The sequence below is a fragment of the Triticum aestivum genome, chromosome 3D (genome assembly GCF_018294505.1).
Source record: "Triticum aestivum cultivar Chinese Spring chromosome 3D, IWGSC CS RefSeq v2.1, whole genome shotgun sequence".
Classification (NCBI taxonomy): Eukaryota; Viridiplantae; Streptophyta; class Magnoliopsida; order Poales; family Poaceae; genus Triticum; species Triticum aestivum.
Window position 1 is genome coordinate 613178404 of NC_057802.1, and position 18712 is coordinate 613197115.

At 45.8% G+C, this 18712-nt stretch overlaps 1 protein-coding gene and 1 pseudogene across 1 annotated transcript; one reads left to right on the forward strand and one right to left on the reverse strand.

Moving 5' to 3' along the window:
• The first annotated feature begins 6352 nt into the window (after positions 1-6352).
• Positions 6353-10187, forward strand: LOC123080998 (ankyrin repeat-containing protein At2g01680). Its single transcript, XM_044503955.1, has 4 exons — positions 6353-6487; positions 6996-7656; positions 7821-8356; positions 9486-10187. The coding sequence occupies exons 2-4, from the start codon at positions 7017-7019 to the stop codon at positions 10080-10082; spliced, it is 1773 nt and encodes a 590-aa protein (XP_044359890.1). The 5' UTR covers positions 6353-6487; positions 6996-7016; the 3' UTR covers positions 10083-10187.
• Positions 7911-18567, reverse strand: LOC123080997 (pentatricopeptide repeat-containing protein At4g39530-like; annotated as a pseudogene).
• Positions 18568-18712: the final 145 nt, after the last annotated feature.

Here is an 18712-nt window from a genome sequence, read left to right on the forward strand (position 1 = left end):
GAAACTAAAGTCTGGGTAGGATTCATAGCCGGGTAGCGAGCAAATTACATGGCCGAAGCCCATGAAAAGGAGCGCGCAGGCTCGCAGAACAAAATATCACGCCCACCATTAGGTAGGCATCGCCGGCTCCCTAGCCGCAACGTAGACCTGGTGCACTCGTTCTTGCGCATGCTTCATGATCTCAGAGTCCTTCTGCTTCGCCAACGGACTCCACTGCTGCAAGAGGATAGAGCATTTGCATATGATATTAGCCGGGTGCGATGAAAACGATCCTTCAATGGTAAATTTGTTGCGGGTAAGCCATAAGGACCATAACATCGCCCCTATACTGGTCCATAACACGCGTTTGTGCGGACCCTGAACCGAATCCAGGAGTTCCACTAGTTCGGATGAGGAGCGCAGGTCCCAAGGGACACCAGCAGCTTCACGCACTGCACTCCAAGCAAACCTCGCGAGGGGGCAGAGAAAGAAGACGTGGTTTGCGTTCTCGGGGTTCCCACATAACGCGCATGGACCCGTTGCCGGGCCATTCCGTTTTGCTATGTTGATGGATGTGGGGAGACGATCCCTGAACAATAGCCAAAGAAAAAACTTTGATCTTCATCGGAACGCGAGCTTTCCAAAGTCCTTTGACCTCTCTCTGTACCGTCCCTTGGCATAGTTTGTGATATAAGGACTTGACAGTAAACTTCCCGGAGGCATTAAGATGCCACAACACCCTATCGGGCTCATCTGATAGCGCCACGGGGGTCACCAGATCCAACAAAGCACCCCACCTTATTGTTTCCAGATCGTTAAGGTTACGGCAGAAGGTGATGGTCTGGGGGGAAGCCAAAGCCTCTGCCACCCTTTGATTTGGATGCACCGCTAGAGCATACAAATCAGGGAAATCTTCCCAAAGGGGGCGAGTACCCACCCAAAAATCTAACCAGAAACGGGTGGATCGTTCGTTGCCTACAGTGAATTTGGCCCCTATGTCAAAAGCGGGTCAGATAGCCTGCAGGTCTTGCCAAAAAGGGGAGCCCCTTGCATCCCCTTCAAAGAAATTCCCGTTAGGGAAATACTTGGCCCTTAGGATATCAGCCCATAGGCCTGTCGCTCCTTGCGAGAGCTTCCAGATCCACTTGCACATGAGGGCTATGTTTTGTAATCTGGTGTTGGTGATTCCTAGTCCTCCCAAGGATTTGGGCCTACACACCGCAGCCCATTTGACCATATGATATTTGCGTTTGAGGCCCGTCCCTTCCCAAAAGAAACGGGCACGCGGCGTGTCCAATTTGGCATGAACCCCCTCTGCCAACAAGAACAGGCCCATAGCGAACATAGGTAGCGAGGAGAGACTAGAGTTGGTCAGGACAAGTCTGGCCGCGGAGGACATGAACTTGCCACGCCAGGGACTCACTTTCTTCCCCACTTTCCCAGTTACCGGTGCCCATTCATCTATTGTTACTCTGCGTGGCGCAAGAGGCAGGCCAAGATACGTAAAGGGGAACTTTCCCACCTTACAGTTGAGTAGGTCAGCGATGTGACGCCCCTCCTCGCTATCTATCCCCATAGATAGCATTTCGCACTTGCGAAAATTAATTTTGAGACCGGACATCAGTTCAAAACTCAGCAAAGGTGCTTTCACCGTTGCTATACTATGAGTATCTTGCTGGAACAGTAGCAGGGTGTCGTCTGCATACTGCAAGTGCGAGATCCCCCTTGGGATAAGGTGGCCCTCCCTTGATATGGCCAGTCGTGGTCGCCCTCCGTAGCATAGCCACGAGAGCATCAACCACAAAATTAAACAAAATCGGAGACATCCGGTCGCCCTAACGCAGTCCCCTTTTGTTCCAGAAGAAGTTCCCTACTTCCCCATTGACCGAAATCGCGGTCTGGCCACCCGAAACCAGCTGCATGACTTGGTGGACCCACATGGCCGAGAAGCCCCGGCTAAGCAGAACCTGACGCAGAAAGTTCCAATTCACGCGATCGTACGCTTTTTCAAAGTCTAATTTAAGAAGAATGGTCGGTTCCCTAGTGCTTTTGAGTTCATGAATGATCTCCTGCAGCGCAAGAGAACCCTCCAGGATGTTACGGCCGCGGATGAAAGCTGTTTGGGTGCGGCTAATTGTACGGTGCGCAATCGGTACAAGACGTGTGGTGGTTGCTTTGGAGCAGATCTTGAACGGCACGTTAATAAGCGCGATCGGCCTAAATTGACGGATGTTATCCGCACCAGCCACCTTGGGGATGAGCGAAAGGATCCCGAAGTTGAGCCGGGATATATCTACCGTCCCACGCATAAAACCGTTGCACACCTCAAACACAGGCCCCCGCAGGATCGACCAGAAGTGTTTGAACATGGCGACGGGCCACCCGTCCGGGCCTGGTGCTGTATCAGTTTTCATGCTCCTAAGAGCTGCATCGATCTCCTCGGGCAAAAAGGCAAGCCCCAGCTCATCATTTTCCCATTCGGTGACGAGCTGGGAAGGGTCCCACAGGTCAGCGCGCACCCCTGCTCGATGTTCCTCGCTCGTCCCCATCAGTTGGACATAGAAGTCGTAAACATGACGCACTATGTCCGCCTGAGCCAGCAGCAACCCCTGATCAGACTGCAAGCGAAGGATCGCACATCTACGCCGTCTCCCATTAGCGTAGGAGTGAAAGTATTTCGTGTTAGCATCCCCTTTGAGCAGCCACTTAAGGCCACCCCGACGCCTTCAGTACTCCTCTTCCGCGCGAAGCAAGGACTGCACCTGATTCTCCAACTCGTAGCGACGAGCCCATTCTTGTTCAGAGAAAGGCCACACATTCGCCTGTTGGTCGAGGCACGCGATTTCGGCAAGGATACCCTCCCTAAGCATCCTTTCCTGGCGGCCCAAGTTAGCCACCCAGCCCTTGAGACTGGCCCGAAGGCGGCCTCCTACCGCGATCCAGAATTCCATCGGGCCCCGCTGGTTACCCACCTGGCTAACACAGGAGTTCCACTTCGCCCTGAATATGGAGTCGAAGTCTGGATTTTCGAACCAAGCTGTCTCAAAGAAAAATCGAGGGCTTCAACGGATCCTGTCCTCCCCTGAGGAAAGGATAAGCGGGACGTGGTCCGACGCGATCCTGGTCTCCGCGACAAGCGAACATAGAGGGGGTACATCAGCTCCCAATCGGAAGAGATGAACACCCTATCTAGCACCGATCGCACCGGGGTCAACTATTTGTTCGTCCAAGTATAGCGAGCCCCAGACCTGGCCACATCCTAAAGAGCCATGGAAGCGATGGCATTATTAAACATGGACATCCTTGGCCAATTAATATTGCAGTTGTTTTTGTCCGCTCCCGAGCAGATCAGATTAAAGTCCCCCCAACCATTAAAGGGTGTATGGCGCTTGTGCCATACTGTGTTAAAAAAAAAATCAGTCGATTGGCATCTAGCTAATGTGAGAAAGAAAAGCGATCTGAAGGGAGCGATTTGTTTGCCTTCGTGTAGGATTAGGACTCAGTTACCAAATAAACCCCACGCTTCAGCGATAGAATCCAACAAAAGAACCCTAGTACCACGATAGGCTCGTAAACGGGCGTGATCGAACAGTAGACGGCGTGATAGATGTCGGCGCAGACGGCCGCCGCCGCCGCCTGCGACGAGCGGGAAAACAAGCGCGCGCATGCGGCGAGCCAGTGCTGGTCCGCCACTTACCCTGAAGACCTCCTCGTCCTCGTCTACACCATGATCGCCTCCCCACGCGTCCGCACTTGCTTCGCCGCCGTCTGCCGGTCATGGCGCGCCGCCGCGCGCGCGGCACCACCGGTGCCGATGCTCCCGTGGTTGCTCCTCCCGCCTCGCGAGGGCATGGCGATGAAGGATCTTTACTGCCTCGAGGATGGTGCCCTCATGGACTTAAAGGTCCCCCAGATCATCGGCGGCCACGACGGCGGCTGGGTCGCCTTGCCCGTATCAGGTCGCCCGGTCAGGATCGTGAACCTTTTCTCCGGCGCCGACGTGGCGCTCGACGACAAGAAGGCGACGATGGCCTGCCCGAGCCCGGACCATGCCCCACGCACGCAGGTGGTCATCTCGAGAGTTGTCTTCTCCGCGCCGCCCACCTCGCCCCGATGTATCCTTGCCGCCGTAACACAAAATTGTGGCATCGCGCTCTGCAGAGTTGGTTGTCCGAACAGTGGGTGGGCCGTACAAGGATGCCATAGTAACATCAGAGAGATTGTCGACATCACGTTTTGCGATGGTGAGCTCTATGGCCTATATAAAAAAAGGAAACTGGTTAAGTTTGACATTGGTGTCGATGAGAAGGTTGGTGCCCCAATGGTCACCGCGGAACACCAGCTCATCATGCAAGGGATCAGCCGCACCATCGGTACGGACGACGACTACTGGGACAGTACTAGTTACATCTTTAATCTAGAGGGCAAGCTCGATGGTTGCCAAGCATCCCGCCTTTCTTCAAGGTGTTCAAGCTTGTTGACATCCACATCCACATCCACATGGGTAAACGCAAGCCACATTACAAGGACAAGTGGCTCGAGGTCACAATCTTGGATGACCACGCATTGTTTTTGGGGAAGTCGTTCTCTAAGGCAGTGCATGTGCCAGCGAAAATGTGCGGCGGCGTGGAGAGAAACCGTATCTATTACTCGCACCATTGTTGGTTAGGAAGAAACACCGTCATCCCTAGTGACAAGGTATTCTTGAAAGTCTCGAACGACAGCAACGGGATGACATGATACAAGGAAGACGACTCAAAGAACGCCATCACCGACGATGATGATGACGTGAAGAGGATCATCTCGGTAGGATACTTCACACAGGGTGGGTCTTATGGTGGCTTGTGGATTTTCCCTCCAGATTTGCAGCTACTCTAGACTGTGATATTAGCACATTAAAGTGTCTATAAGAGATATCAATATATCTAGAAAGTGCAGACTAAGGCATAGCCTAGTGGTGGGAAGGGGCTGATGCCTTCCCACCCACCCAGGTTCAAGGCATAATACTTACAATTTGGGTTTGTTGCACCAATTATACTGTAAGGGGTTCCCTTACAGTCTTTCTGTCAAAAAAAATATATATATATCTAGAAAGTAGGAGAAAAAGAAGAATATAGAGCATATAACAAGGTTATATGTCATTTTTGTAGGCAGACAGTAGTCTTATAGATGGATAAAAGATTCAATGAGTAGCTCTTTTCTTTGAGCAAGACGAAGGTCTGAAATATTTTGGTAGAAAGCAAGTTTAGACAACTGAATCCAAATACCAGGTCAAAATCTATGTACTCTTACCAACATGGTGGTATAATCTTGTATCGGGTCGCTTCGAAAGGCATGGAAATGGAAATCTGTGGAGTTGGCGCTTTACATAATAAGGTCTTATAACATTGTACTATCGTTCTATAAATTGGCACCTGAATCTCTTCTTTTGGAGGGTCATCTCAACAAATATACAGTACTAGTTGAATATTACAGACGAACAAATATCATCTTGCTGTACAGAGGATTCAAATATCATCTTGCGTTGGATATGATCCATCATTCCCGGTCTCTTCCAAGTAGACGGAAATCTTTGATAGAGCTTTGAAAGGCTTGCCTATATGAACATGCCTTCTTCTGTCAGGGCATGTGGAAGTCCATGGCACCTGTGATACACCAAAGCAAGACCACAGGCACGGTTATGGTATGCAAACAAAGTAATTCTTCAGAAAGGTTGGATCCGGAAGTTCAGTCTCATGATACAACCAAAAACCAAGGGGTAAAGTAATCTGTTGGACAGCTATAAACCTGATAGTAAGCACTTCTGCTAGGGCAGTTCTTTCGGAACAAGTTTATCTGAACTGAAGTTTCTGGAGGCTAAAGTTTAATATTACAGACTAAAAATATCATCTTGCAGTACAGAAGATTGAGTTATCATATTGCGTTTGATCTGATCCATGATTCAACTCCGGTATCTTCCAGTAAGAAGTACTCCACTAAGTAGTAACATGTCAAGTCAGATATACGATGGACAAGCTATTGTAAATTAATATATCAAAGCCCCATACTCCGGGAATCAGTTGTGCAAGAGGACTAACCTAAAATAATTCATCAGAGAACTGATATTGCGAACATGCCTGGCAAGCACGTAGCACGTACTAAAGTCGACAGTATGAAACAGTAATCTATTTTAGGCAGGCATGCATCTTGTGTGCTAGTTAATCAATCCTAAAGGTTAGCTCCATCACATGCCTAATCCTGAAAGGTTATGGTTGATATATATTTTTTACTGTTATAAGGGTATGGATAATCCTACTTTGTTAAAGCTAGTTCCCCGTTTCAAAAACTTTATCAAAGGTTCTCCATCACATGCCTAATCTTAAAAGCTTATATACCTAAATTAGCTGAACGATTGAATTGATGCCCTGACCTCCTACATCTTTAAGTTCTCTTGGCTCTTGCCATCAGTGTGCTAGCTGCACTCTTCATTGCGCGACTATTACATACGCAATCTCTGCTATTTTGCAAGGTACGTGTTATTTAACCAAGAACATTGTGCTCTTCTCTTCTCTTGTTTTGGGCTACAGTTGGCTTCTTTCTTCGATTGTTAGCCTGATTTTTTCACTCAGCCTAATGTCAGCTATTTGTACTTACCCTTATTTTAGTGGCATGCATCTGGTCGCTGTCCTAGCTAGAACTCGTTCAATTTGTCAGCTACCACCCCCCCCCCCCCCCCTGCTACTCACCACAAAGAGTACAGCTCTGGAATATTATTTCCCATGCCATAGGATATGCAATGAAAGTGACAACTCAAGTTTCATAAATCTAAGAAATATATATCACTAAACTTCAAAAAATCAGTTTATCAAGTATATACCAGGGTATTGTTCAATCTGTGAATCACATCCTGATTCAGCTAGGACTCTTTCTGTCAAGATGTACCTGCAGAGAAAAGCAGATCATCATATCTTCGGAAAGAAAAAAGTAGAGCACTATAAAGTATACACATATATGTAACCATCAGTTTTTTTCTACAGGTGAAGTCAATTGATAGATGCATGGCAGCCAATACACCAAGAACTAGCTCACCGGGAGGAAGGCAGGCATACATGGACAAGCGTCTCCTGGAAGCAGCCACCACTGGTGATTCCACATCAATGAAGCAGTTGACTGCGCAGAATCCAAGCATTCTACTTGGAACAACTCCACAGGGGAACAACTGCCTCCACATAGCCTCCATCCATGATCACCGGGGCTTCTGCGAGGACGTCCTGGAACAGGAGAAGCCTCTCCTATCAAATGTCAATTATGAGTCTCTCCTCGCAAAGGTCAATTTTGAGGGGGAGACTCCACTTATCACAGCCGTTACACTTGGCCATGTTTCACTGGCTTCTTTTTTACTAGGATGCTGCCATCAGCTAGAATTGAGGCAGGCAATCTTGAAACAAGATATGTATGGATTCAATGCACTGCACCATGCCATTCGCAACGGCCACAAGGATCTTGCGCTGGAGTTGATAGCAAAAGAGCCTGCACTGTCGCAAGCAATGACCAATTTCAATGAGTCGCCCATGTTTATCGCCGTGATGAGAAATTTTCAGCAAGTTTTCCGGAAGCTACTGGAAATTCCTTATTCTTCTCATGGGGGAAAGAATAGCTGCAATGCTCTGCATGCTGCAGCTGGAAATGGAACTGAAGGTGAGGTTCATCTGTGGAGTAGTATTTACGGTATTTACGAAAAACTAGCTCCCGGGAGAATTACCTAAAGCTAGTGTAGTTGACCATGATCTTCGACTTGTAGTTGGTACGTTTCATCACTTAACTTCCTGTGAACCATCACTCATGTTTTGATTTGTTTCCAGACGTTGCTAAAGAAATTATGGAGAAACGACCTGCGTTAGCCAGAGAGGCTGCCAAGGATGGGAATACTCCAACAATGCTGGCTGTGATTTATGCCAAGGTTGCCGTACTGCGAGTATTGCTGGAACATGATTCTTCTTTAGGATACGAAATAAGCAAACAAGGTTATCCGCTCCTTTGCGCTGCCGCAGATAGAGGTCATGTTGATGTTGCCCAAGTGCTTCTTAAGCATTGTCCAGATGCTCTTTATCACAATACAAGTGGAGAGATTTGTACATGCCTTCATCATGCTGTACGGGGAGGTCACATGAAATTTGTTAAATTCATCCTCAAGAAAAAACAACTCCAAAAGGTTGTTAATATGCAAGACAGCAGTGGAAAAACCGCTCTACATTATGCAGTCCAGAAGTGCAATCCCAAGATGGTTGCTGCTTTACTGTCCCACAAGGATATAGACAGGACAGTGATTGACAATTCTTCTGGTTCAGCAGTCCAGGAGCTGTCGAGCAACATGCGTGCTGTCAAGACTTTGAACTGGGTACGTACATATTTTATAATTAAATAAATATATTGGAACATATGAAATTGTTATAAATAAGAAAAATACTTTAGTGGCTTGAACATAGGAGCGCGCGCTCCCATGTACCCCTTTCCTATGCAAGTAACTAATGATAAAACCATCCATGAGACTGAGCGATAGCTCGGGACTCGACAACAATGCTGCTAGCTCTGGCCAGAAGTAGACAACACCAAAATGATTTGTAGGTAGGTAGGTGGCAAATGTGTGAGTTTAAGATGTTTCCTACTTTTCTTTTCAATGAAAAAGTTACAGGCAGATTCAGTACCATAATATACAAATGGCTATAGTTTGATTGTTTAATTGCTTAATTTACATACAAATGGCTAGAGTTTGTCAAACCACACTTTCTGAACTAAATGCAATATTCAGGATATCGGTAACTCGTAGCTGCTCGGTCGGGTGAGGAGTAGGGATTAATCGGGGAATCGGCCTATTAACTGAAGTTATTGGTAACCCACCCATGTATCGGTAGGTTAATTAGAGTCAAATACACCACATTGGACAATAAGCAGCAGCAGCAGCATGTAGCACATAGCAGGAGCAGCATATAGCATAGCAGCAGCAGCATATAGAACATAGCAGGAGCAGCATATAGCATAGCAGCAGCAGCAGCAGTAAAGGAGAGGCAATAAGCAGCAGCATATAGCATAGAGCAGATTGCTGCTTGGAGAGGGGCAGCGGCTGCTGCAGCCTCCTCCAACAAGGGTTACTACTACAGGAAGGGAGGGGGGTGAGAAGGGAGGGAACGGGCTGTGACCTAAACACCCAGTTTTGGGGTAAAGGAGGGAATGGGCCAAACTTTTGGGCCCAAATTTCTCTCTCCAGTTAATCAGCCGTATAGCCGATAAATCGGCCTGACAGCCAGTTAATCCGCTAGACCAGTTAATGCGAAGGACATGCTGTTATCGCATCTGTGACCTACGGAATCAGGATTAACTGGCTGACTAACTTAAATATCGGCCGATATTTTGAACAGTGACTAAATGCCCTACTATGAATAACACTATTAGTCACATGGTAGAACAGCTAAGCTTTATTATTACACTCTGAGCTCTGTGTGTGTACCTTATCTCTAGAATTTATGCAGAATGAAGTAATCATGCGTATGTCGGAAGCTGATCCACATCATGCTACCGCTTCTCATTACCTCGCGGAAGCCAAGCAACTGGCAATTTATGAATCAAGGAAGAATGTGAAGTCACTAACTAAAACGGACACAACCAACACCTCATTAGTGGCGGTCCTCATTACAACAATCACCTTTGCCGCTGCTTTCACTCTGCCTGGAGGATACAGCAGTGCTCCTGAAAGCGAGGGGCTTCCTGTCATGTCTCGGAAGGTTGCATTTATAGCATTCTTGATCTCTGACACCTTAGCAATGTGCTTATCATTTTGTGTGGCCTTCATATGCATCATTGCAAGGTGGGAAGATTACGAGATCTTGATCAATTACAGATACTTCACTAAGAAGCTCCTGTGGTTTGCATACGCAGCAACAACTACGGCTTTTTCAACTGGTTTATACACGGTGTTGGCTCCACGTCTCCACTGGCTGGCCATTGCAATTTGTGTTATGTCAGCTGTGTTGCCCATTGTCACTAAGCTGCTAGGAAAATGGCCTATTTGGTGGCTCAAAATTAGGCTGGGTAAAAAATACAAGCATGATCTTCTTAGCATAGTTTGACCTCATCAGTTTGTATTATGGTTATGCTTTCTCAATAGTACTTCTGAATCTGTAATAAATATTATCGCACTACCAAACTTGTGATGAAGTGCTTCCTTCATTTAAGAGACTAAGCCAAGAGTAAGCTTCATACATTGCATCAAACCTTGATAAGATTTTGCAAAGCTTGGCCTTGAACAGATCTATTTCTTCTGGGGTTTGTGGAAGTTGTGTGAAACGGCTACAGTGGGACTAGTACCAGCTGGCCATGATAATCGCACGTATTCTTAAAAGGTTTTTAGAAGTTCAAACCTAGAGTGTTGTGTCATAATGCAACTAAAAACCGCATGAGTATGGCACAGTAATCTTTAGGACGCCTAAAAGCTATAAACATGTGATGTGCTGAGGCAGATCTTCAGGAACAAGCTATAAGGACACCTATAAGGCCATCAAACTATACATATGTTTCTGGATTGTTGGCTTAATAAATACTCCCTCCATTCACAAATATAAGATGTTTTTGATATTTCAATATGGACTATATACAGACTGAACTGAGTGAACAAACACACTACAACATGTCTATATACATCCGATTCAGAAAAAGTTGAAACATCTTATATTTATGAACAGAGGAAGTAGCAGTTTAATAGCATGTACTAAAAACATATCATTTCCCTATACAGAAGATTCAAATTTATTATGTTCTTGTTACCTTCAATATCAGAGTTAAGCACCTGCTATGAACTTGTACATTGTCAAGCCCACAGTAAAAATGCATGCTCGGGTATTCTGCATTTGATCTGATTGGTCGTTCCAACTCTCGGCATCTGGCAATAAATAGTAACCAGTCAAGTCAGTTAAAGTAACGGTCTAATAAAGGACAGTCCTGAACTAAATCAATGCATCCTCCTCCAAGATATAGTTGTGTGTGTGAGAAGATACATAAAATAAACCATTGAGCAAGTATAACCAATGATTCTCATCAAGCAAAGCAAGTCTGATTCAGTAAGGCTAATATGCTTTCAGACTAGTGTGGAACCGTCTAAGAGGGGTCTAATTCGATAACAAGGTGCCACCTGTTGGATGCAGTGCCACCTGTTGGTCTCTCCAGTGGTCACTTACTCAGCCATCCAGTAAAGATTAATCCGACAGTTATTGCATATTCTTCAAAAATCACTCAGTCCAGACAATACTTGGCCAGGACAGTGCCACTTTGACTGTCGACAGACCTTGCTGCTCCATCAAATCCACCATCGATATCCACTGCGCCAAGCTCTCCGCTGGCGGTCCAACTAACTTCTTGGCAACGCTGAAGCAACGCAGATAACCTGTCTCGAAGATGAGCTTCAATGCGGGCTTCATATTCTGGTGTAAAGTATATGTTATCTAGCCTAGGTGACTGCACAGGAAAATCTCAGCTTCAAGACAGGTTACTGAAGCCTGTCTTGAATTGAAGCTCATTTTTCAGTGCGCTCAAGCTTACAAGTCTGATCTCCTTGAATGGTCTAACCTCATTAATGTGTCTTATGGTAGCTTTGTAATTTTTGATTGGTCAGTAACAGATATTGTCTCGCTACTCATATTGTAATGTTTATTCATCACAACAAAAGATATTTGTGCTGTTAATTTATGGCTGGGATTTGAAGCATGTGCACAATCATAGATTTTCAACTAATAGCTGAATTTGTGAGGAAACAGAGGCTACATGTTACGTCAGTTCTGCCTGAACTTTATGGTTCACTAAAGTTCAGAGAACTCTCCAAAAGAAAAGGTACAGATACCAAATTTGTATATCATGATAAAGGCGGCAAAGTAAAATGCTCTAAAACCTTATGTGAAGTGCTAGCCCCACAGATTTACTTTTCCACCCCTTTTATTCATTTTCTACAAGCAACCCAATAGGGCTAAACATCAGGTTCTTGAGATTTATTGTTTCCTAGACTTTCAGAGGCCCCACAAACTCAGTTGAAGAATTTTATATACCATGTTAAAGGCAGTGAAGTACTGAGGTACCTGGCACTTAGATTCAGTTTTCTAATCTTTTTTGTTTTCTATTGTTTATTCATGACAATAAAAATATTGTACTGTTAATTCTTTAGGTGCAACTTGAAGCATGTGCACCATCATAGATCTTCAAACAATAGCTGAAAATGAAATGTGGCAGAAAGGTGAGTTCATGGTTAATGAATAGTTACCGTAAGGTCTGCATAGGTCCTGTGATCAACATCATCAAAAAGGACCAGAACATCCTACTCCACAGCTACGCATTTGAGCAACAGGACTTCTTCATAGAACTGTTTGGCTTTGAGCCTTTGACTGAGTTCCTGTTTTCTGCACAGCTTGCAGCTGCTTTGCCGACATCGGGGGATTAACTGGAACTTGCACATTTCAAGAGTCCAAAATAGCATAAAACATTGAAAGAAAAATGGTTTACAAAACTTGAGCAAAATAGCAGAAGAGGCAAGAATGTGGCGATTAGGAGCCTCCTGCCAGTGAATAGTAAATTCATAAAAAATAGCAAACAAATTAAAAAAGGAACTGAATTTTTTTTGGCATCATAGATGGTCGAGTGCGCAAGGTGCGTGCAAAAATTCATGGTGAAATGGCATTCGGGGAGCTCTTGGCAAAAAAAAAAAACAAATTTCGGCTGCCAAAGAAACTTTGAAAAGGGGCACTGTTGAGACCCGATTTAGTTTAGATTGCTCAGACACTGTCAAACTGCAAAGGCATACTTTACTGCCTTCATTCTCAGACACATTATTGTCTAGATTGCTCTGGCACTGTCAAACTGCAAAGGTATAATCTCACAGGCATCTTTTATAGAAGTACTCATGGCATGATGGTGTAGGTTTCTCTGTCAGTTTGCATTGCATCAACATAAAGTGATGTACTGGCTTATGATTTTAGTTTCATTATTAGCAAGAACATAGGATTAATACTGTTTATGTGTGTTTAGATGTTGGTATCATGTGGTGCTGTGTTGCTACTGATGGTAGGCAATTAATCTTGCACGGGCAGTTTATGAAGCATTCTCCGAGATTTGGCCAGCACAGCTTATCCTTTTTACAGCAGAATGGCTGGCCTAGGACCTGGTGCACGTCCTTGTAACAAGGAGGTCGGACTACGTGGCTTACTTTGATCTTCCTGTTGATCTCCTTGTTGCTTATGCCTTCACATAACATGCATAAAAGAAAGAATTAAAAGACTTATCCTCTCAACATACAAAAGAAAAAGGGTATATAGCACATATCTGTACACCTAGAATTTTGTTTTCTGGTTAAGAAAACCCAATACAGTCAATAACAAAACGACATAAAAGAAAACAAAGCCAACAATCTATTCCTCAATAAAACGAACTTTCATTTGTTAATTACCATCTGTGTATCCAAGATGGGCAAAACACACCACTGGAATTACAGAAAGTATCACAAATCCTTGGACACTGTTCCTCATATACTTGGCCATCATTGCTGAGGTAATGTGGGGTACTCTTGTAAGTGGGACTGACGAGTGTATGACCATCAAATGCTCCATGGTTCATATATATAGGAAAAGCTTGTTGGCATTCACACGGCAGTTATAGAAAATATTAACGTTTGGAGGTAAGGCATGTCTAAACATCCAATTTAAGTTACGCTACTAAAGAATTTTTTTGAACGGTCACCGGGGGGGGAGAGGATCCCCACCTGAATGTATTGCTCAAAAAGCTGCCAAAGCCAAGAGTCACCCCTTAACTTTGGCTGATCCAGTTTATAAGGGAAACCGGATCGAAAACCTAAACAAGTTGACCCCGTTTATGAGGGAAACCGAGCCGAAAAACCGCACAGGTAACAAGGTTACAGAAGATGAGAAAAAATGCCACCCAAGAGAAGGCTACTAAAGATGGCTGATGCGTTTTTCATTTCTTTCATGAAAACTGATGTCTTATCATAATGTCTAAGTTTAGTGACATTTAATTGATAGCTAAAAACTACAGTTGCTGGGAAAAAAAAGAACAGAAAAGCGACAGCACACCACATAATTTTGGAACACCAGCCAAGGAACCACAGTAGATTACCATGGGGAGTTGGGAGCATAGGTCACAGCTGCTGCATAAACTAGCTCGCTAGAAATGCATCTCTTGTATGAGTAATTAACCTGGACAGAGCAAAATACTATGTACAATTAGCAGATAATGCAAGCACATGGCGAGGTTAACTTGTAATTACCAAGTGACCACCCAAGAAATAGCTACAGATTCCAAGAAGAGTGAAAGAACTCACTGCAGCCAAAAGAGCAGACCCCATGGCAGCTACAGATGGCACAAAATGGACTTTGCTTCTGAACCATTCAGCTATAGCCGGAACACCAAAATTATAGCTTTCTTCCCATGCTCCTTGTCCAGTTGTCTGAATGCATGTAACCACTCGTACTCAGCATATCAATCCCCATATGCTTCAGGTATACAAAATCAGAAGAAAAAAAGAGTCAATCAAAGTGAGGGTTATGAACATAAAGAAAGAAAGAGGGAAATCTCAAAGTTTGATTCATATGGGGAATACAAGTGACAAAAGGGTCAAACAGAGCTACTGGGTTGGAGTAAAGGCAGATAAGGCATCCGAAGGCAGTCAATTTCTATTTCTTTTTTTGAGGAAAACAATTGGCACAGCAGTTGCAGCTGAGGGAAAGAAACGCCTAAAAGTGTGATGAAAGGATTGTCATGGATGCAGACCTGCATTAGAAAATTTACACAACTCAGCCACAGCAAGCTGGATAGATTCCTTTTTGTTTCACCCACGAAAATAAATTCCTTTTTGTTTCATTGAACATAAATGTTCGACATATTCTTCACTTTTTTCTGCAAGTTTCTCCTCACTTTTCCTGCAGTGGTACGTAAATATACACTATAACCACACTGACTGTCGAATGATAGCAGGTATGAGCACACAAAAATTGCAGGACAGGTCTGCTAATAGATCATGAACGGGTAAAAAAAATACATCAAACTGTACAACAACTCCAGAAACAACATGCGGTGTTTTTCTATTATTATTTCACCTTGCTAGGCTGTTGAGGAGCTTCTCGTATTACATAATCTGGGAGCAGCTTCTATTGTCAGTACAGCCAAGAATACATGCCAGCAATATACTGAACCTCAAGCAAAATCTCCATATGCACCACAGTTTCAGTGTTATGTTCTGGCAATTTAGGTGAAAGTCTAACACAAAGAGTATTATTTTTTATCAATTGTCACTGCCCTCAAATGATGAGTTAGACCAACAAACGCATGATCATGAGCACTTCTATGATGTGGTCTTGCTTTTCCAGATTCCAATTATAAAACTGCAGCTTTCTAGTCAAGACCAACATACAAGGCGGGGATCCAAGAAAGAGCAACTCAATCAAAGATTATTTTCTTTGCTGAAAACTAATTTTGTCTTTTCCTCTCTCCTTCCAGCGCGCCTTTATCTTATTAGATAGATAAATAGCAACTTCTAATTCACTTTTTCAGGAACAAGTTCACCTGAATCAAATCACGCTAATGTTCCAGTATAATTGGCTAGTTAAGCAGTAGTTTAATATTATCCAATGAAAGATCTTTTTCCTGTACAGAAGATTCAAGTTTCCCTTTTCCCCTAAGAAACAAGAAGATTCAAATTACTGCAAGCAAAATATTGTATTCTTGTTACCTCACGAGTAGCTAACAACACTGAACCTTCAAATCAGAGTTAAGCATGGCTATGTGCAGTGGTGCATTTGTCAAGCCCACAGTGAACATGCGCGGTCGGATATTTTGCATTTGACCTGATCAAGTCATTCCAACTCTGATCTCTTTCAGTAAGTAGTAACTAGCCAGATAGTCATTGGACAAGCTGTTGTAAAACACACTAAAGTTATCAAAGAAGACAGCCAGAACTACTATATCAAAGCATCATCCTCCCAGTATTAGTTGTGTGTGGAGACGTGGCTAGAAAAGTTCATTCAAGACCATCTGTCTACAAACTGAAAACTATGTAGTTATCATTCAGTAAGTACCATCAACCATTCTCATCAAGCAAAGTAAAGTTCAGAGGTATCAGGGAGATACCCAGAATTTTTAAGTAGGCTTGTCAGCTCATCCAGTACTGCATGTACCACTTCTGCCTCTGTGTGTTCTCGTCCTCTTGCGAAGAATGTATGAACCCCCTTCACCAGCTATATCCTGCTTCCTTCGCAACGCCAGCACAGTCCATCCCCTGTCTCAACTTCTGTGCATCAGCCCACAGTCCTTTAGAGGCATAAATATTTGACATAAGAACAGAGGGGCCACTGTCCATAGGATCCGCCAAGAGTGCCATTTCAGCGGCATACGTCCCGATTTCAACATTACCAAACAGATGGCAGGCACTCAGCAAGCTCCTCCAAACAACCGCAGCTGGTTCAATCGGCATCCTTTCAATAAACTCCTTGGCAGCATGCAGTTTGCCTGCACGACCAAAAAGGTTGACCACAGAAGCATAGTGCTCGGTGCCTGGTTCAACCGCGTATTTTGTGTTCATGGAGTTAAAATACTGTAGGCCTTCATTCACAAGTCCTGCATGAGCACATGCTGACAACACAGCGACAAATGTCACATAGTTCGGCTCTACTCCAGCTCCTCCCATCATCCCAAAAACACGAAGAGCTTCCTCAGCATAACCGTGCTGCGCATATGTCGAAATCATCGAGTTCCAACAGATGACGTCCTTTCCCGATGTTGACTCAAACAACCGCCGTCCTTCTTCGATGAAGCCACACTTTGCATACATGTCTATGAGAGCATTTGAAACATGGGGGTCACTGTCTGCACCTTCTTTGATGATCTGGGCATGAAACTGCTGTCCATGAGACATGCTTGCCAGAGTACTTGCCACAGTTACCAGTGCAACAAACGTGAACTCACTAGGTGTTAGCCCAGAGAGGCGAAGCTGGGTAAAGAGCTTCACAGCCTCTTCCCCTCGCTCATTCTGTGCAAGGCCAAAAATCATAGCATTCCAGATTACCATGTCCCTGTTGTGCATCAGGCTGAATACAACTTTCGCATCGTCCACAAGGGAAAACTTCGAATAGACATCGATGAGAGCACTCCCTGCATATAGGTCCAATGAAGTTCCTGATTTGACGATGAGACCATGAATCTGCTTGCTCAGTTCAAGGTCTGACCGAGATGAGGACACCCCAAGCAGCGAAACAAATGTCAGTAGGCTTGGCTTTAGTGGGCAATATCTCATCTTTCTGAATATTTCGACTGCTCCTGTAAGGTCACCCAGCCTTGCATATCCTTCGATCATTGCATTGTAAGAAATCGCATCATCTTCTGCCAAGGCTTCAAATACCGCTCTTGCTTCTGTGAGATGCTCACATTTGGCATACATGTCAATCAGAGCATTCTTGACATACTCATCAGACTCTAGATCAGCCTTTATGGCGTGAGCATGTACCTGCCTTCCTTGCCATATCGCTGCCAAAGAGCCACACGAGTTCAAGATGCTTGTGCAAGCGAAAACATCCGGCTGCCACCCAGCCCGGCTCAGCTGCCAGAACATGGACATTGCTTCAGCATCGAGCGAATTCTGCATGTAGCCAGCGATCATCGTCGTCCAAGACACAAGATTACGGTTCTCCATGGAATCAAACAGCCTGCGAGCCAACGAGAGCCTGGAGCACTTACAGTACAGATCGACGAGCGCATTGACCACCGACGCATCTGACTCCGCCGCGGTGCGGTACGCATAGCCGTGTATCTGCCTGCCGCCCTCTACAAACCCAAGCGCAGAGCAAGCACTGGCAGCGCTCGCCAGCACAAACCTGTCGGGCCGGACGCCGTCCAGCCCCATCTTCCCAAACAGCTCCAAGGCAATCCCAGCCTGCCCAGCCTGAGAGTACCCCGCGATCACCGCGGTCCAGGTGACCGGGTTCCTCGCCGGGAGGGCGTCGAAGACCAGCATCGCCGCGTCCATGCGGCCAGCCTTGGCGTACAGGTTGACCAGCGCGGTCCCGACAAAGACGTTGGCGTCCAGGCCGAGCTTCGCAGCGATGCCATGCACCTGCTCGCCGAAGCGGGCCGCCCTCGACTGCGCACAGGCCCTGAGGGCGCTGGCGAGCAGGAACTCGTTTGGCGGCTCGCCGTCATTGTTGGCGGCGGCACCCCGGAAGGCGGCGAAGAGGGCGAGCGCGTCGTCCTCGCGACCGTGCTGCGCGTACATGGAGATGGCGGAGCCCCAGGAGACGAGGTTACGGCCGGGCATCCGGTCGAACAGGCGGCGGGCGTCCCCGAGGCGGCCGAGCTTGGAGTAGCCGCGGAGGAGGAGGTTGGCGAGGAAGAGGTCCGGGAGGAGGCCCGAGACGACGGTGCGGGCGTGCGCCGGCGGGAGCACGCGGCGGAGGCGGTCGCCGGCGAGGCATGAGAGGAGCAGCTGGGCGAGGCTCCCGCCCATGTGCCGCCGCCGGCTCGGGAGACGGGGCAGAGGAGTGGTAAACTGCTGGATGTTGTTGGGCTAATGGGCCTTATCCACTGGGCTAGGTAATTCAGCCTGGCCTCACTAACTACAATGTAGCCCTCGCTCAAAAAAAATATAGCTGGGACAGTATAGCACATTTTTTCCTACAAAAAAAACTCTTCTTATTTTTTTACTAGCAACTACTGTACC

Bases quoted from the DNA above. Each gene is read 5' to 3' on its own strand.
- LOC123080998 (XM_044503955.1), top strand. From the start codon at position 7,017: ATGGCAGCCAATACACCAAGAACTAGCTCACCGGGAGGAAGGCAGGCA. The intron at 7,657-7,820 runs GTGAGGTTCATC...ATTTGTTTCCAG, and splicing joins AGCTGGAAATGGAACTGAAG to ACGTTGCTAAAGAAATTATG. The intron at 8,357-9,485 runs GTACGTACATAT...GAATTTATGCAG, and splicing joins CTGTCAAGACTTTGAACTGG to AATGAAGTAATCATGCGTAT.